This window comes from Capsicum annuum, chromosome 7 (assembly GCF_002878395.1).
Source record: "Capsicum annuum cultivar UCD-10X-F1 chromosome 7, UCD10Xv1.1, whole genome shotgun sequence".
In the NCBI taxonomy this organism is placed as follows: Eukaryota; Viridiplantae; Streptophyta; class Magnoliopsida; order Solanales; family Solanaceae; genus Capsicum; species Capsicum annuum.
In genome coordinates this window covers 191,174,701-191,190,592 of record NC_061117.1, presented here as the reverse complement: position 1 = coordinate 191,190,592, position 15,892 = coordinate 191,174,701, and the positions used below count along the sequence as shown (strand labels likewise).

At 38.3% G+C, this 15,892-nt stretch overlaps 1 protein-coding gene and 1 pseudogene across 1 annotated transcript; one reads left to right on the top strand and one right to left on the bottom strand.

Moving 5' to 3' along the window:
* Positions 1-17: 17 nt before the first annotated feature.
* On the top strand, positions 18-5,037 carry LOC107876721 (annotated as a pseudogene).
* Positions 5,038-6,593: 1,556 nt separating this feature from the next.
* Positions 6,594-11,440, bottom strand: LOC107876722. The gene is given in 5 exon segments (XM_047394091.1): positions 6,594-7,604; positions 7,775-7,839; positions 7,896-8,333; positions 8,425-8,449; positions 8,502-11,440. Coding segments are annotated over 5 exon segments (1,512 nt in total). The 5' UTR covers positions 8,681-11,440; the 3' UTR covers positions 6,594-6,799.
* Positions 11,441-15,892: the final 4,452 nt, after the last annotated feature.

The window sequence follows — 15,892 nt, the reverse complement described above, 5'->3', positions numbered from 1 at the left end:
TTCAGATACCCTAAGAAATGGGCTCTGATACCATGTCAAAAGAAGGTAGATTGGAAAACAGCAAGCTGAAACAATGAAAATGATTGCTACAAAAAAAAACTGCAGTGAAGAAGGAGAAGCTGAAACTTTTTGAGTGTTTTCTATTTTTCTGGATGGTTACAAATGCCTAATGTCATCCCCTATTTATACTTGTGTAGGGATGATTCTAGATACTACAAATCTAGAGTATTCTGTGTTCTTCCACAAAAATCCTCCTTAAATATCTAGCACCATCTAATAGCTAGATCTTTCTTAAATACACATATCAAATAACTATACTATCCTTTTCTAGATTATTCTACCTAGAATTACCTAAAATATCTAGATATTTCTTCAACATGATTATTCTAGAAATTACACTAGACTATTCTAGAAACTTAACTAGAAATCTATAATTCCAAAAAATCTACTTGAATATTTGAATATTTTCACACAGGTCAAGTTTACTAATAATGAGAATATTTTGTAAACTAACAGTGCACAAAACTTACATTCTTATTTCTATTCTTAGTTTGTAATGTTAGTTTCATCAATGAACTTTAATTGAAGACACATAAACAATGAAGATTTATATAGCCGACTCTGACGTAATTGCAGGGGTGGTGCTGCTGTTATAGTTACTTGTTCAGCACAACTCAATAACTTTGGCTCAATTATGTATTCGTGCTAAAAGATTAATTTAAAATGTAAAAATATTTATCCAAAAGTCAAGTAAGCAAAAGATTTTATGGTCCGGAACTCATTAACTAACGAATTTCGATTTTATTTGGGACTGAGGAATAATTATGCTGTGTAGTTATTGTTGTAATTTCTATTCATGGGTGTTTTTTCTTTTCTCTGTTTCCTGATTTTCTGTGCCCAGCAACTTCTTTGGTGCTTGGAAATCATGTTTAAAAATCATCGTTGGTACTTGATGATATGTGGCAGATAGAAAATATGGAACAGTAGAATGGGAAATTGGTGCTCGTGGTAAACCTTACGCGAAATGGGCTGCTGAAATGGCTGTGGGTCTAGAAACTGGAGTCCCATGGAATGTGTAAGCAAGAAGATGCCCCTGATCCTGTCGTAAGCTATTCTCTCACTCTTCTCTTAATCATCTGTATTTATTGACAGTATTTTGGCCCAATTGGGGTTTCTTCAAATATACTAAGAGCTAATTTTCTTTTCCCAGCTACAGATAGATGCTTGCAATGGTTTTTAATGTGAAAATTTTAAACCTAATACGCCGTACGAACCTAGAATGTGGACCGAAGTCTGGACTGCCTAGTAAATTCACGAATTCAACTGCACGAGTCAAACTGCTTTATGTTCAGTCGAATTTCTATCGATCTTTCTGATCTACTATGCTCAGGTATACAAAAATTTGGTGGTCCAATTCCTCATTTCCTTGGCGACCTGCTGAAGATGTGGCATTTGCAGTTTCAAGGTTTATACAGAATAATGGTTCATTCTTCAATGATTACATGGTTAGTTAATCCTTTTATTTTACGAAAATTTATCAGAGTGAGGATTTTATAAATGATAAGAACTATATCTTTTTTTCATATATTTCAATTGTCTTGGCTTCAATATCACGGGGGAACAAATTTGGCCGGATAGCTGCAGGTCGTTTCATTGCCACTAGTTATGATTATGATGCTCCATTGGATGAATATGGTATGAACCTGAAACACAAATAACCAATTAAAAGAGTTATGTTTTCTCAAATTTTATAATCTGAGCAACCAAAAGGCATGAAAAGTTCTCTAGCAAGCAATAACTATTACATGCTTTTCTTGCTCTATGGTGTGACAGGGCTGCTGAATGAACCAAAATATGGGCACTTGAGAGACTTGCATAAAGCTATAAGCTCAGGAGGTTGTGCCGCATTTTTGTCTAACTACGGCCCAACTTATTCAGTTAGAGTCACTTTTCAGAAGATGCAATATGACCTGCCTCCATGGTCCATCAGCATTCTTCCTGATTGCAGAACTGCTGTCTACAACACTGCTAGGGTAATGAAACAGGATCATTCTTTGAACATACAAGAAAACCAGTGCTTTTATCAAATTCAAGTTTTAGTATTGCAGATATTAGGTCTGTAACCTAGAAAACATGATAGTATTATGCAGGCCAGATTAATGTATCCTGAAAGCAGTTGCAATAAATGTATTTGAAAGATATGTAAACATTTGGGACCAAAAGTCTTAACATCCTCTATGAACTGCTGCAGATTAGTTCCCAAAGCTCGCAGATGAAGATGATACCTGTTGGTGGTGGATTATCTTGGGAGTCGCACACTGAAGAAACTCCCTCCGCTGACGCTGACGATAGTGATACACTTTCAACCAGTGGACTATGGGAACAGATAAATGTTACTTCCTCAGACTATTTGTGGTACATGACAAAGTAAGTACTGCCTTCTTAAATCATGTTCCAGTTTCACTTGGTACTTGGATATCGACAATAATCATTATGCGTGCTTCCTTCAGTATAATTATAGCATCTGATGAAGGATTTCTAAAGAATGAAAAGGGACCTCTTGTCACTTATGTCTGCTAATCATGCCTTGCACGTTTTCATCAATGGCAAACTATCAGGTGCTTGGACCTACCGCCTGTTTGATAACTTGGCACAATGGTGCTGTTGATAGATGCATCTATTAAGTCTGCTCTTTTATTCAAAAAAAGTATGTTCTTATCACCATTTGGCTTTTATATTTTTCCATGTGGTAGGAGCCGTTTATGGAGAGGATTGGACAACCCAATGTTGACATATAGTGGCAATGTGAAACTAAGAGCTGGTATTAATAAATTTCTATGCTCAGTGTTGCTGTTGGTCTCCCAGTGAGTTTTCTACATCCTGTTTCTCTGTTTTATGGAATTAGAAATTAAAGTTCTACTTTTTATGTTGTTTAAGTCCAATCCAGAATGTTGGCTTGCATTTCGAGACGTGGAATGCTGGAGTTCTTGGTCGAATCACATTAAGTGGTCTCAATGAGGGGACAAGAGATTTGACAAAACAACGATGGGCCAACAAGGTTCGCTCACTACTCTATTGCTCTCATTTACCAAGAGTTCAGTCTAGATTCCCAAGCCTCGTTTAAGAAGATGAGAAGAAGCTTTGCATACGTAATGTTTGAGGAGAGATAATGCTAAAGGACCCCCTCCCTCTTCCACAATCTATGTTTTGTTCTCTGTTCTAGTTTCTGTTCCCCTTGAAAATCAATTGCAACCATGAGGATAAGATTTTTACCCCTTGATATCTATAAAACCTGGTGATTTTCATTTTTGCAGGTTGGTCTGAAAGGTGAAACATTAAGTCTTTGCACCTTAAATGGGAGTTCCTCTGTTAAATGGGTTAAAGATTTGTTGTTGGCTCAAAAGCAGCCCGTGACTTGGTACAAGGTAAGATTACTAATGGGGTACACATCACTGTAAGACAGGATCCTGATAACATAAAAACAAGATGTTTACATGAATTTATCTGTTTTATGATCCTGAAAATGATACGGTAGCACTAATATCTTTTCCAGGCTACATTCGATGCACCTGAAGGAAATGGCCCACTGACTTTGGATATGGGAAGTATGGGAAAAGGTCAGATATGGATAAATGGTGAAGGCATAGGTCACCAATGGCCTGGATACATAGCACGCGGCATCTGCGGTGAATGCAGTTATGCAGGAATCTACAGTGAGAAGAAGTGTCAGGCCAACTGTGAGCAGCCTTCTCAAAGATGGCAAGGGTCTAAGCGATTTCCACAAGTCCAGTTTTTGGGGCAATTTTTTCTCTTTGTTATTTCGTGTAGTAGTTCCAGTTTTTGGTGGGAAGTTTCACGTGACAATCTCACTTACTAAGAGCAATAGTAAAAACCAAAAAGACGAAAGAGACATTTTGTGTCTCATATTCCTTAGGATAAAAGTCAAATATACCGAGAAATGCCTAATATTAGCCTATTTCAAACAAGGTGCTAACAAGAAAAGACAAACACAAGAAGCTTGAAGAGATATGGAACTATAACTTAGCTTCTTGTTTGAAAGAAAATGCAACTATCATTATAAACCTGTTAATTTCAGGTATCATGTCCCACGATCATGGCTGAAACCAAGTGGGAATCTGTTGGTAGTGTTTGAAGAATGGGGAGGTGACCCAGCAGGAGTTTCTTTGGCCAGAAGAGCAACAGCCAGAGTTTGTGCTGATATTTTGAAGGTCAGCCAAGACTTAAAAATTGGCATATGGCAACTTCTGGAATATCTAACATTCTGCAACCAAAAGCTCATTAATGGTGCCCAGCTGGGCTGAAAATCTCAGACATACAGTTCACAAGGTATGGATTACCACAAGGAACTTGTGGAAACTATCATGAAGGTCCTTGCTATGTCCATAAGTTATATCCTGCATTGGGAAAGGTATTGCCAATTCCTGTATTCGCATTACAAGTATCTAGACTTCATTTAGACCAAGGAATAATGGTTTTCCTGCAGACTGTTGGCTGCTATTTTCTGGCAGTCATTCAAACTTGTGTATTCTAGTTTGTTCCTTAGAAGCATGAGTTTTAACTTTGCATTGATCTCATTCATTTATCATCATTGGCTAATCTATAAAGTGTCATTAACCCGTTCATTTGTACTTCCTCTGAATTTTAAATTGGGATATCGCAGAACTGCATTGGACAGCAATCTTGTTCAGTAAATGCAGTGCCTTAATTCTTGGGAGTAGATCCATGTTCAAATACATCTAAGAAACTAGCTGTAGAAGCTATTTGCAGCTGACAGTGGCAAAGACTTTTACAGGCAACTAATGGAGCAATGCCTAATTCATTTCAGTACAGATATATTCGGATTACAGAGGGCATAGTTTTGTAAATCTTTGCTTCTCCGCAAGCTTTAATATCACAAGTTCCACAAAAACTGCTAGTACATTTATCGATTGAAGAAATTCTACAGCATCTTGTATATCATAGGTCACTATGACTTTTAAGTATACCTTACAAATTAGTCACTGTGATTTTTATGAACTGTTTTTGTCTTGAGCTGGGGGTCTATCGGAAACAGATTAGGTCAGGTGGTACGGACTGCGTACTCTTACCCTCCCCATACCCCACATTGTGGGAATATGTATGCGTATAAAAACCAATTTGTAGGTCACCAGCGGCCCTTCCACCGAATGACTGAAAACCAGTTTGGGGAGAGGAGTAAAGCTTCTCGTGAAATAATACAAGTTGTAAGGGCGCCAACTTCCATCTTTCTTTGTAATAGAATTATTGTAGAAAACTATGTCAGCAGGTTAGCTTACATCTACAGCTGGGAAGCTCAAAAGTGCAAAAATTGGATTACCATTTTATCCCTACACTAAATTAAAAACGTTACAAAACAGTAATTAATTAAATATTAAATAATAATCATATCATATTATACTAATACTAAATATTAAAAGTGGGAAGGTGTTAAGTCAAAAGTAAAGATAAACATATAAACAATGTAGTACAATGAATCAACTTAATGGTAATTAAGTAGCTCGCATAGCAAGACTAACTTATAGCAAGACTACAAGGTATGCTGCTTAGGCTTCTTCTAAATGTTGATCATGGAAGGTTAGCTCTCATAATAATGTAGAAGAATGTCAAAGGTGTCATGTTTTAAAGTTTTATAGTCTTAATAACCGCTATTTGGGATCACAGGGGTCTATTAGTTAAAACTATATATAGATTTAGTGAAACTACTATTGTTGTACTATTTGATTTATATTTTAGTTTGACTTGATGAAATCGTCTCTAATTTTAATTGGTTATGGGAGGTGTTACAAGAACACGACAAGTTATGTACTGACTCTATATCTTTTTCCATTTATATTGCTGTAAATAAAGTCTTTAGAACGACGTGTATGTTGCATTTTTTTCTTCTCTTTTATTTTTGGTTTTCTCTCTTATTAGACTTTGATTAAATTTTTTATGAATTTCACTGTCGTAAATTTGTATTTTTTTTTTTTTGGGGGGGGGGGGGGGGCTCAGGTTAGCCATTTCTAACATTGTTGGAAGTTTGCTATTAAAAGATTTATTTGTAATTATTGCATTTTATTTTGATGCATGTTTTCATAGAACTTATATTCTAACAGATCCTTAAAAAATTATAGCATGTGCCCAGAAACTAGTCCTTTTAAAAAGGGCAGTCCGGTGCACTAAAGTTTCTGTTATGCGTGGGTCTTGGGGAAGGGCCGGCCACAATGGCCTATTGCACAAAGCCTCACCTTACATTTTCTGGAAGGCGCTATTCCACGGCTTGAACCCGTGACCTCCTGGTCACATGGCTACAACTTTACATCATTGTGTGCTTGCTTAGTATTTAATGCTTACAACACGTTCACTTGCTTCACTAAGATGGTTGCCAATATGAACTTAATCTCATAAAGATCATTAATATCTCAAGTTGTTCAATATTTATTGTTTTTCGGGGAGAGAAAAGCATTCACTACCAGGAGATATCAAACAGCTCGAAACTTCAGCTGTGGATACTGGATAATTCAAAGAGATGACAAATGATGGCATTCAGAGGAAGAACTGTCAATAGTAAGATGTATGAGAAATGCATGGGCAGCAAACTTGCACTATATCACTAAAAATTGGACATCAGCATAGAAGACCTATATACAATGTAGGAGTATCAACATAACTTCAAAACATAAAGATTACTTACTTGAGGATAATACTTTGCCATCAAAACAATTTCTTAAGGCCCATGCCTTTTCAGGTTGCCATATTCGATTGATGTTGTATGGGTCCTTCAAAAGGCTGCTGAAGCACATGCATCTATTATTTCATCAAATTCCTTATGATTTTGAAAAATATCACGCCCTTGGTGTTTCCACCGGAGCATTCTGTCATAGAGATCCTTCACGTTCAGTTTTATGTTGTTCTTCTCCAGTGTGAGTTGGAGTAACCTTTTCACACACTTGACTAGATATCTCCCAACCTTTAGTTTCACGTCACACACAAAATTGAATCCACATTCCTCAGTTTCAAACATAGAAACAGATATACTTTCAGCTACATTAGTTATGTCAAAGACAATACGTGCTCCTGCTGTAGCTTCTTTTCCCGTATATGTCTCAGCCCATGCTATCAAGCCTTTTTGCCTTTCATGGTTAGAATTCCTATTCTGTGTTCCAAGTTGTCCTCCAGTGAAATGCACGAAAGTACCAGTTGCACCATAATGTAAAAGCAGTTCACATTCAGTATCACTTATATGATTCAAGCTTGCGAACAAGATGCCTATTGTTATCCTCCTAAACAGCGTGTTCTTCTGGAAACTGACACTTGGTGCTTGTTCTTCATCTGGAGCAAAGCTTTCACTTAATTTGCTTGAGTGTCCAATGTACATGTCCTGAAATTCTTTAAGCCAGAAAGCAAGTGATTGGCAATTGGAATCCAGGGTATTGACCATTTCCTTCTTAAAGGACAGAAATCCCCGGACTTCCTTGTTACGACAAAGAGTGGTTTGATTACCCACATCAGAGCCAAACTTCTTAATGGTCCATAAATTGGAAAATTTGGTGATCAAGGAATAAAAGGAGAAAATGCATGTGCTTTAACGTCCTGTGAATTGTTAAGATTATCTACTCCACGTTGAGTAGTAGGTGCCCCTCAAACTCTTTTATGAGAAAATGCATGTGCTTTCTCTGGAAATAAAAGGAGCTTTAACGTCCTGTGAATTGTTAAGATTATCTACTCCATGTTGAGTAGTAGGTGCCCCTCAAACTCTTTTATGAGAAGAGCAAAATAGAGGCGAAAATGAACCAAGAAGGGAATGCTATTGTTGCTGCCCTGAAAGTAAAAGCAGAAACAGAACCATAGCAGCCATAAACTCAGAAAGTGCAAACTAATTGTGTGAAACGCCATGAAACAAAAACATACCATATAGAACTCTGATTTACTTTGGCAACATTTACATCTTTCTTTGAAAATGCATCAACTGGCTTGCAAAATTCATGAACTAGAAACTCCAAAGATTCCAAGGATAAAGGTCTAGTCAAAACCCTCAAAATCTTCTTCTTGCATAGAAAGTAAGAATGTGAAAATGGAAGTTTTGATCCAAGATCCATTGTTATGCCCCAACACATTGGTCTGGAAAGAATATCTAGCAACAGGGAGACCAACTTAACCTGAAGCTCTAGAATTGAAGCCAAACCCTTGCAAAATAGCAGTGAAACAATACGAGGAACCCAAAAGACCTTACAACAGGAGAATTCTTCATTGGAGTTTTCACGCAGCATATTAGCATCACAGAGAGACATAAGGTTATCCTTCAATAGAGAAATCTGAGGAGAAAATGATAAATGAGTTAAAAAAATTATAATGCAGTATAAAATATCCATGCAAGCATATGAATAAAAAAGTTCTAGAATTTACTGGAGTTATCAGTACAGTAGCCTTACTGACGACAAGAAAGAAGAAAAGAAGAAAAGAAAAACAAGTGTGGGACTTACGTTAGTAGAAACCAGTTATGAAGCAGGGACCTAGTCTCAGCAAACATGACAGGAGAAAGTACCAAACATATAACAATTGAACGCCATTCTTTCCAATCATGAAACTCCATTTCCAAACAAAGGAAAGGTCTCTTAATGATCTCTTACAAAATTTGAGATACATCGTACTTCATAAGCATGTGATCCAGTTGCCATGAGGGCAACCTGCAGAGCAAAGGAAGTTATTATGGGAAAGTATATCATTTGATAGGTTACACCAACTCAAATTAAGAAGCAACTCATATGAATGGGGTGCGCAGGTTGACGAGATTAAAAAATTCATGTAATTAACACAATAGTTTCTGCAATGTATCTTAGTAGCATATTTTTATCATGAAGGACAAAACCAGCATTTTTGCATTTCCCATTTACTAAGACAGGAAATTAACACTATCATTTTTGTAATATATAAAATAGATATGTATATCAGTCCTGGAAACAAAAAAAGAACAATCCAGACTCCAGAGTACTGTTCTTTTTCTAACTTCAGTTCAAGCTGTCTTTTGTCTCAAGTGACCCCTAAGAGACATGATGCAACATTAAGCATGTTAAACCAGAACTTTAAGAAAAGTCACCATAATTAAATGACAGAGAATTTTAAAATTTTCTCCGATATTGCACCCAAGGGTGTGGCCTAGTGGTTCAATGAAGTTGGGTAGAGCACCGTGAGGTTGCAGGTTCAATTCCCAACAGAGACAAACACAAGGTGATTTCTTCCCAACCGTTCTAGCCTTGGTAGATAGAGTTACTGGATACCTATTGCTAGTGGGAGGTGGCAGGTATCCCGCGAAATTAGTCGATATGCATGCAAGCTGGCTCGGAAACCAAGGTTATTAAAAAAAAAGCTCGGATATTAGGAATAGAAGTAGGTATACCAACCCGCTAGTAGGTTCAACAATAGAGAATCCAGCAATAACAAATCCATGAATGATATTAAATCTTCTTTAACCAACCTTAGCGGTATTTTTCCATTTTCAATGTAAAATTCCTTTTGACAATGTAATTGTTTAAGCAAAGCGCAGTGTCTTCCATCAACGGATCTTAGGTCAAGCATAGGAGGCAATTTAAATAAATAGTGAACTCGTGATGCTAGTACTGCCACCCTCACAACAGCATACAAAATGATTGGAGAAAGATTAGCAGGAATAAAATAAAACATGCCAAACATTTCAATAAATAAGCTTCAATTATAATTAACAAAGTCTACAATCAACGGCAAAGCAGATATGTAAATTCTACAAACTCTTTAGCATCTTTTTGTATTTCAATGTTGATCTGAAAAACAAATCTCTGGCATGAAAAAAAAAGACTCCCACAGAATATAGGACCTAAGTAAGCATACTAACATGACCAAACGTTGATTAAAATAATTAGTATCACCTATGTACATCTTTTTCTTCCATTATGTCCTATTTTTGCTAAGTTGGAGACCATTTCCGTCCATGTAATCGTAGATCAACCTAGTCTCCTAGTAACATGTTCACTCACCGCTGCTGTTATAAATCAAACGGAAGAGCCCAACCCAAAAGAGTAGTCTAATAGGTGGGAGAACCCATTTGGCTTATAATCCCCTTAGCATTTCTCTTTTTTTCCAATGTGGAATAATTGGTTCATAACAATCACCTCCGCTTGAGAACCAATGACCTCGTTGGTCATTGCTGAGCCCAGTTGGTCACGGTTGGCACCCCTCTTGGGTCCAGGCCACCACTCATGGCGCACAGGCCACCACTCCGAGTCATGGCTCCACGGGTAGATCGATCCTCGTTGGTCACGGCTATGTCCAATTGGTCACGACTGGCACCCCTCTTGGGTCCAGGCCACCACTACTGGCACACAGGCCACCACTACGAGTCACGGCCCAACGTGCAGCTCCCCACACATGGATCGATCTCGTTGGTCACGGCTACGCCTAGTTGGTCACGGCTGGCACCCCTCTTGGGTCCAGGCCACCACTCCTAGCGCGCAGGCCACCACTTCGAGTCACGACCCAATGCGTAGGACTCTTAATGAAAGCACCTATGTTATAAACCAAACGGAAGAGCCCAACCCAAAAGACTAGTCTAATAGGTGGGAGAACCCATTTGGTTTATAATCCCATAACATTTCTCTATTTTTCCAATATGGAACAATTGGTTCATAACAGCTGCATCTAGAGGTATACATGAAATTTATTCATTTAGCATCCTCTCAACACAAATTTAACAACTTTTAAATAGAAAATATCACCAGACACCTAAAATATATATAGTTGAATGAGACAATTACGTTGAAAACTTTTAAGTTTCTGCAAAAAATCAGCACAACATTCGACTATTCGGGTACAACCCTGACCCAAAATCAATCCACCAATTTGAAGAACCCCCCTTCAGAAGTTTTGACAACCTTACATTCAATCGATGAAGATAGAATTGCAGCAATTGCGTTCACCAAGTACTCAATTGTACAATTAAAGACCTACAGAATACAACAAAATATGCAGAAATATCTCAAATTAAATATTCAAAAGTGAAAAAGCAAAAAAAGACTCATAACTATCTCCTTCTTTTGCTTTCAATATTTTGTGATGATATATGATGAACTGGGACGACGTGAAGCACATAACAAAAAGGGAAGTGTCCAAAACCCTAATTCTAGGAATTGTTCCGGAGAGGTTAAGCGAACGGTTGAGATTTACGATAGTGAGGTCCACATTCGTAGATTCATTTCCAGTTGCAGAATTAATGGAGTTCAGTTGAGATGCTAGTGACACCAAGAGTGACGTTATTTCTGAAACCTTTGACATTAGAGCAAACAAGAGGTCCGAGAGTTATTTCCCGCCAACTCCCACTATTTATTGGGAAACTTGGAATCACTTCTTTCCCGATTTTTTTTCCTTTTCTGGTGTGTGTGGCAATGTTTTTCAATTTTCCCACGTTCTTTAGAGTTCTGAAAAATATTTTACAGATTAGCTTATTTTCCTCAAATCTAAGTAAAATGACATTACTTTAAAAAGCCAGGAAAATAATTTTCAAATACTCTTCCAACCTTATGCTTAAGTTGAAATGTTCATACAACTCTCAAAATCATTTACCCCTACTCTGACCCCCAATACCCTATCCTACCCCACCCCACCTCTACCACCCCATTCAAAATAAATATTTCAAATTTTTTTTTACCTCATCCCCTACCCAAAACACATACCTGTAACCTCCCTCTTCCAAAATAAATTTAATTTTTAAACAAAAATTCAAACTTTTTTCTTACCCCCTCCCCTCCCCCCAACTCCTACCAACTCCATCGCACCCCCCCTCCCTCCCCCCCCCTCCCCCAATCCCCTCCCCCCAACGCCTACCAACTCATTACCTCGCCCACCCCCCCAAAAAATTTCAATTTTTAAAATTTATTTTTTAAAAAAAAATTAATTTTTTTACTTACCCCATTCTTATTCCCCTATCCCAAGTCCCCCACTACCACCCCCATTCAAAAAAATTATTTCAGAATTTCTTCCTATCTTATCCCTATCCCAAAACTCAGACCCCTACGCCCTCCAAAAAAAAGTTTAATTTTTTCAAGAGACTTCAAACTTTTTTCTTACCCCCTCCCCCAACCCTCCCCATAACCAATCTCCTCCTCACCCCCTCCCCCCTAAAAAAAAATTTACATTTATTAAATTTATTTTGTTTAGAGAAATATTTTTTTTCTTACCCCACCCCACCCCCACCCCAAGAAAAAAATATTTTTTTAAAAAAAATTAAAATATTTTTCTTACCGCACCCCTACTACCTATTTTGACAACCCCAACCCCCCTTTCCAAAAAAATATTTTTTCAATTTATTTCTTAAAAAAGAAATTCAAAATATTTTTTCATCCCACCCTTTTTATCCTATTCGTTCTCATTATTTTTGTTAAATATATACAAATATTATTATAAAATATATACTTACCCGATTTGCATAACGAACACATGATTATAAGTAAGAAACAACTTATTTTTCTAAAAAACTATTTTGCTCCTTCATATCGAACACACCCTAAAAAAATATTTTTTGGGATCAAAAATTATTTTTTAAAAAAGTATTTTTACTCTTTAGCTAAATCTCCCCGTTGGGAGAAAACCTCTACTTCTTGACTCTGAACTAACTCTTTCAGCTTGACAAGGCTAAGATCCCTGTCTTGCTTCTCTTTCACCTTGGAAACTAGAGATGACTCTGAACTACTCTGAACACATACACGACCCTCTGAAGAGTCAACTAAGCGAATGCCTAGTCTGGCAAACTGATGAATCTCCTGAACCAATTTCTTCTTACAATCCTCAACATGGAAAACACTACTCATGGACAGTTTACTAAGTGCGTCGGCCACTATATTGGCCTTGATAGGATGATAAAGGACACTCATGTCATAATCCTTCAAGAGCTCTAACCACCTTCTCTAACGAAGATTGAGATATTTCTGGGAAAAGACATACTGAAGGCTCTTATGATCTATGAAGACGTCTACATGAACACCGTATAGATAATGCCTCAAATTCTTTAAGGCAAAGACAACTGCTGCTAACTCAAGGTCATGAGCGGGATAATTCTTCTCATGGGGCTTTAACTGTCTGGAGGCGTAGGCTATGACTCTACCATGCTTCATGAGGAAACAACCTGAACCTACTTTAGGTGAATAACAATATACTATGAATCCATCAGAACTATCGGGAAGTGCTAAAACTGGAGCTGAGGTGAGTCGAGTCGAGTCTTCAACTCCTGAAGACTCTTCTCGTAAGGTTCTGACCACTGAAACTTGACCTTCTTCTGAGTCAATCCAGACATAGGAGATCTAACAGAAGAAGATCCCTTGCCAAACCATCGGTAATAGCCAACCAAACTGAAGAAACTCCTGATATCTGATGGAGAGATAGGGCAAGGCCAGTTTCTTACTGCTTCGGTTTTCTGAGGATCTACTCTAATTCCATCATCGGAAACAATGTGGCCAAGGAATGCTTCTGATCTTAGCCAAAATTTTCACATACTAAACTTGGCAAACAACGGGTGATCCCTGAGAGTCTGAAGAACAATTATGAGATGGTCTGAATGATCACGCTCTGTGTGAGAATAGACCAGAATATCATCTATGAAGACTATGATGAATGTGTCCAAGTATTTATTGAACACCCGATTCATTAAGTCCATGAAAGCTGCAGGGGCATTGGTAAGACCAAAGGACATGACTAGAAATTAAAAGTTACCATACCGAGTACAAAAAACTGTCTTCAAAATGTCATATTTTCTAACTCTGAGCTGATGATAGCCTGATCTGAGGTCTATCTTGAAGAAATAACTGGTACCCTGAAGTTGGTCAAATAATTCGTCTATCCTAGGCAGCAGATACCTATTCTTGACCGTGACTTTGTTGAGCTGACGGTAATCAATACACATTCTGTGAGAACTATCTTTCTTGCACACAAATAATACTGGGGCACCCCATGGGGATGCACTGGGCCTGATGAATCCCTTATCTGAGAGATCCTTCAACTGATTTTTCAGTTCCTTGAGTTCTACCGTACCATTCTATTTGGTGGAATAGAAATAGGCTGAGTATCTGGGATAAGGTCTATGCTGAAGTCTATTTCTATTTTAGGAGGAATGCCTGGAAGATTTTCAGGAAAGACGTCTGAATATTCATTAACCACTGGGACTGATTTGAGACTGGGATATTCAGAACTGGAATCCCTAACATGCATGAGATAATACACATACCCCTTAGAAATTATTTTCCTTGCCTGAAGGTAGGAATCAAGCTGACCCTTGAAAGATGAAGTGCTACCCTTCCACTCTAGGATGGGCTCATTCGGGAACTGAAACTGAACTATCCTATTTCTGCAGTCAATATGGCATAGCAGGAATGAAGCCAATCCATGCTGAGAATGATATCAAAATCAGTCATCCCTAACTCGACTAAATCTGCTGACATGAATTTTTGAAATATCATAATAGGTCAGTTCCTGTATACCCACCAAGCTATGATGGTTTTACCCACTGGGGTAGAGACTGAAAAGGGCTCTGCTAAAAGTTTGGGACTGATTTCGAAATCGCCTGCTATGTATGGAGTGACAAAAGACAAGGATGCACCTGGGTCTAGCAAAGCATAAACATAAATATGGAAAATCTGTAACGTACCAGTAACAAAATTAGGAGAATTCTCCTAATCCTGTCGGGTATGAAGAGCATAGAGTCTATTTGGGAGTTGCCCACTAGTAGCATTGGAAGTGGTACCCTGCTGGTTCGGGCGACCGAACTGGGCTGTGGAATAATTTTGCTGACCCTGAGGGCCTGGCTGAGGACACTTCCTAATCCTATGGCCTGGCTTACCACAACCAAAACATACATCACTACCGGCTCTGTAAATACCTTTGTGGTTCTTTCCACAAGTCTGACAAAGGGGGTTTGTTCGGGCATTGCTAACACTGCCCTGAGATTTAGATCCTGGTGCTTTATCTTTGTTGCCGTCCCTAAACTTCATCACTGGGGCACTAGTGGAGGGAGGGGCTGGAACTGCTGGCTTAGGACAAAACTACGAATGATTTGCTCCCTCTGATTTGGGCTGAGCAAAACTGAAACTGCCTGCTCTTGCTCTCTTGTTTTGCCTCTCTCTAGTATTAACCTTCTACTCCTCTATCTGTTGAGCGTGGGTCATGAGCCTGGCTAAATTCATATCACTGTTCAGCATCATTTACCTACACTCATTTACCACGCTATCATTTACCCCTGACACGAACTTGGTCGTCTTAGCCCTATTGTCTGCAACCATATGAGGGGTATATCTAGCTAGCTGAGTAAATCTAAGAGAATACTTAATAACTTTGGCCTCTCTTATCTCTTGGGAAAAGAATCCGTCTAAGAAAGCCGTGAAAAATTCTTCCCACTCAATAGGATCTGCATCCTCAAACCTTTCTACTAACTACTGCTTGTACCAAGTGTGAGCGACATCTTGCAATTGGTATGAGGCTAACTCAGCACTTTGAGAAGAAGTGACTCCCATGATATCAATGACCTTCTAAACTTGGTCAATGAATTCCTGAGGATCCTCCTTTAGCTTAGATCCAAAGAAGGACAGAGGGTTCATTCGGGTGAAGTCCTGAATCCTAGCTGCTGCTGAATTGGCCACTGGGTTAGCCGGAATAAATGCTGGTGGTATTTTATTTTAGGCAGCCACAGACTGAGTAAGTGTGGTGAATGTGGCTCTAAACTTCACATGAGAAACATGTTTGCCTAAACGATCTTCGAGCGGAGGAGCTGGCTGCTTTCTTCTCTTTGGGGCCATATTCTGAAACAAGAGAAGAATGGATTAGACTGGGAGTTTAACTTGAGATTATGCTCACTAGTATG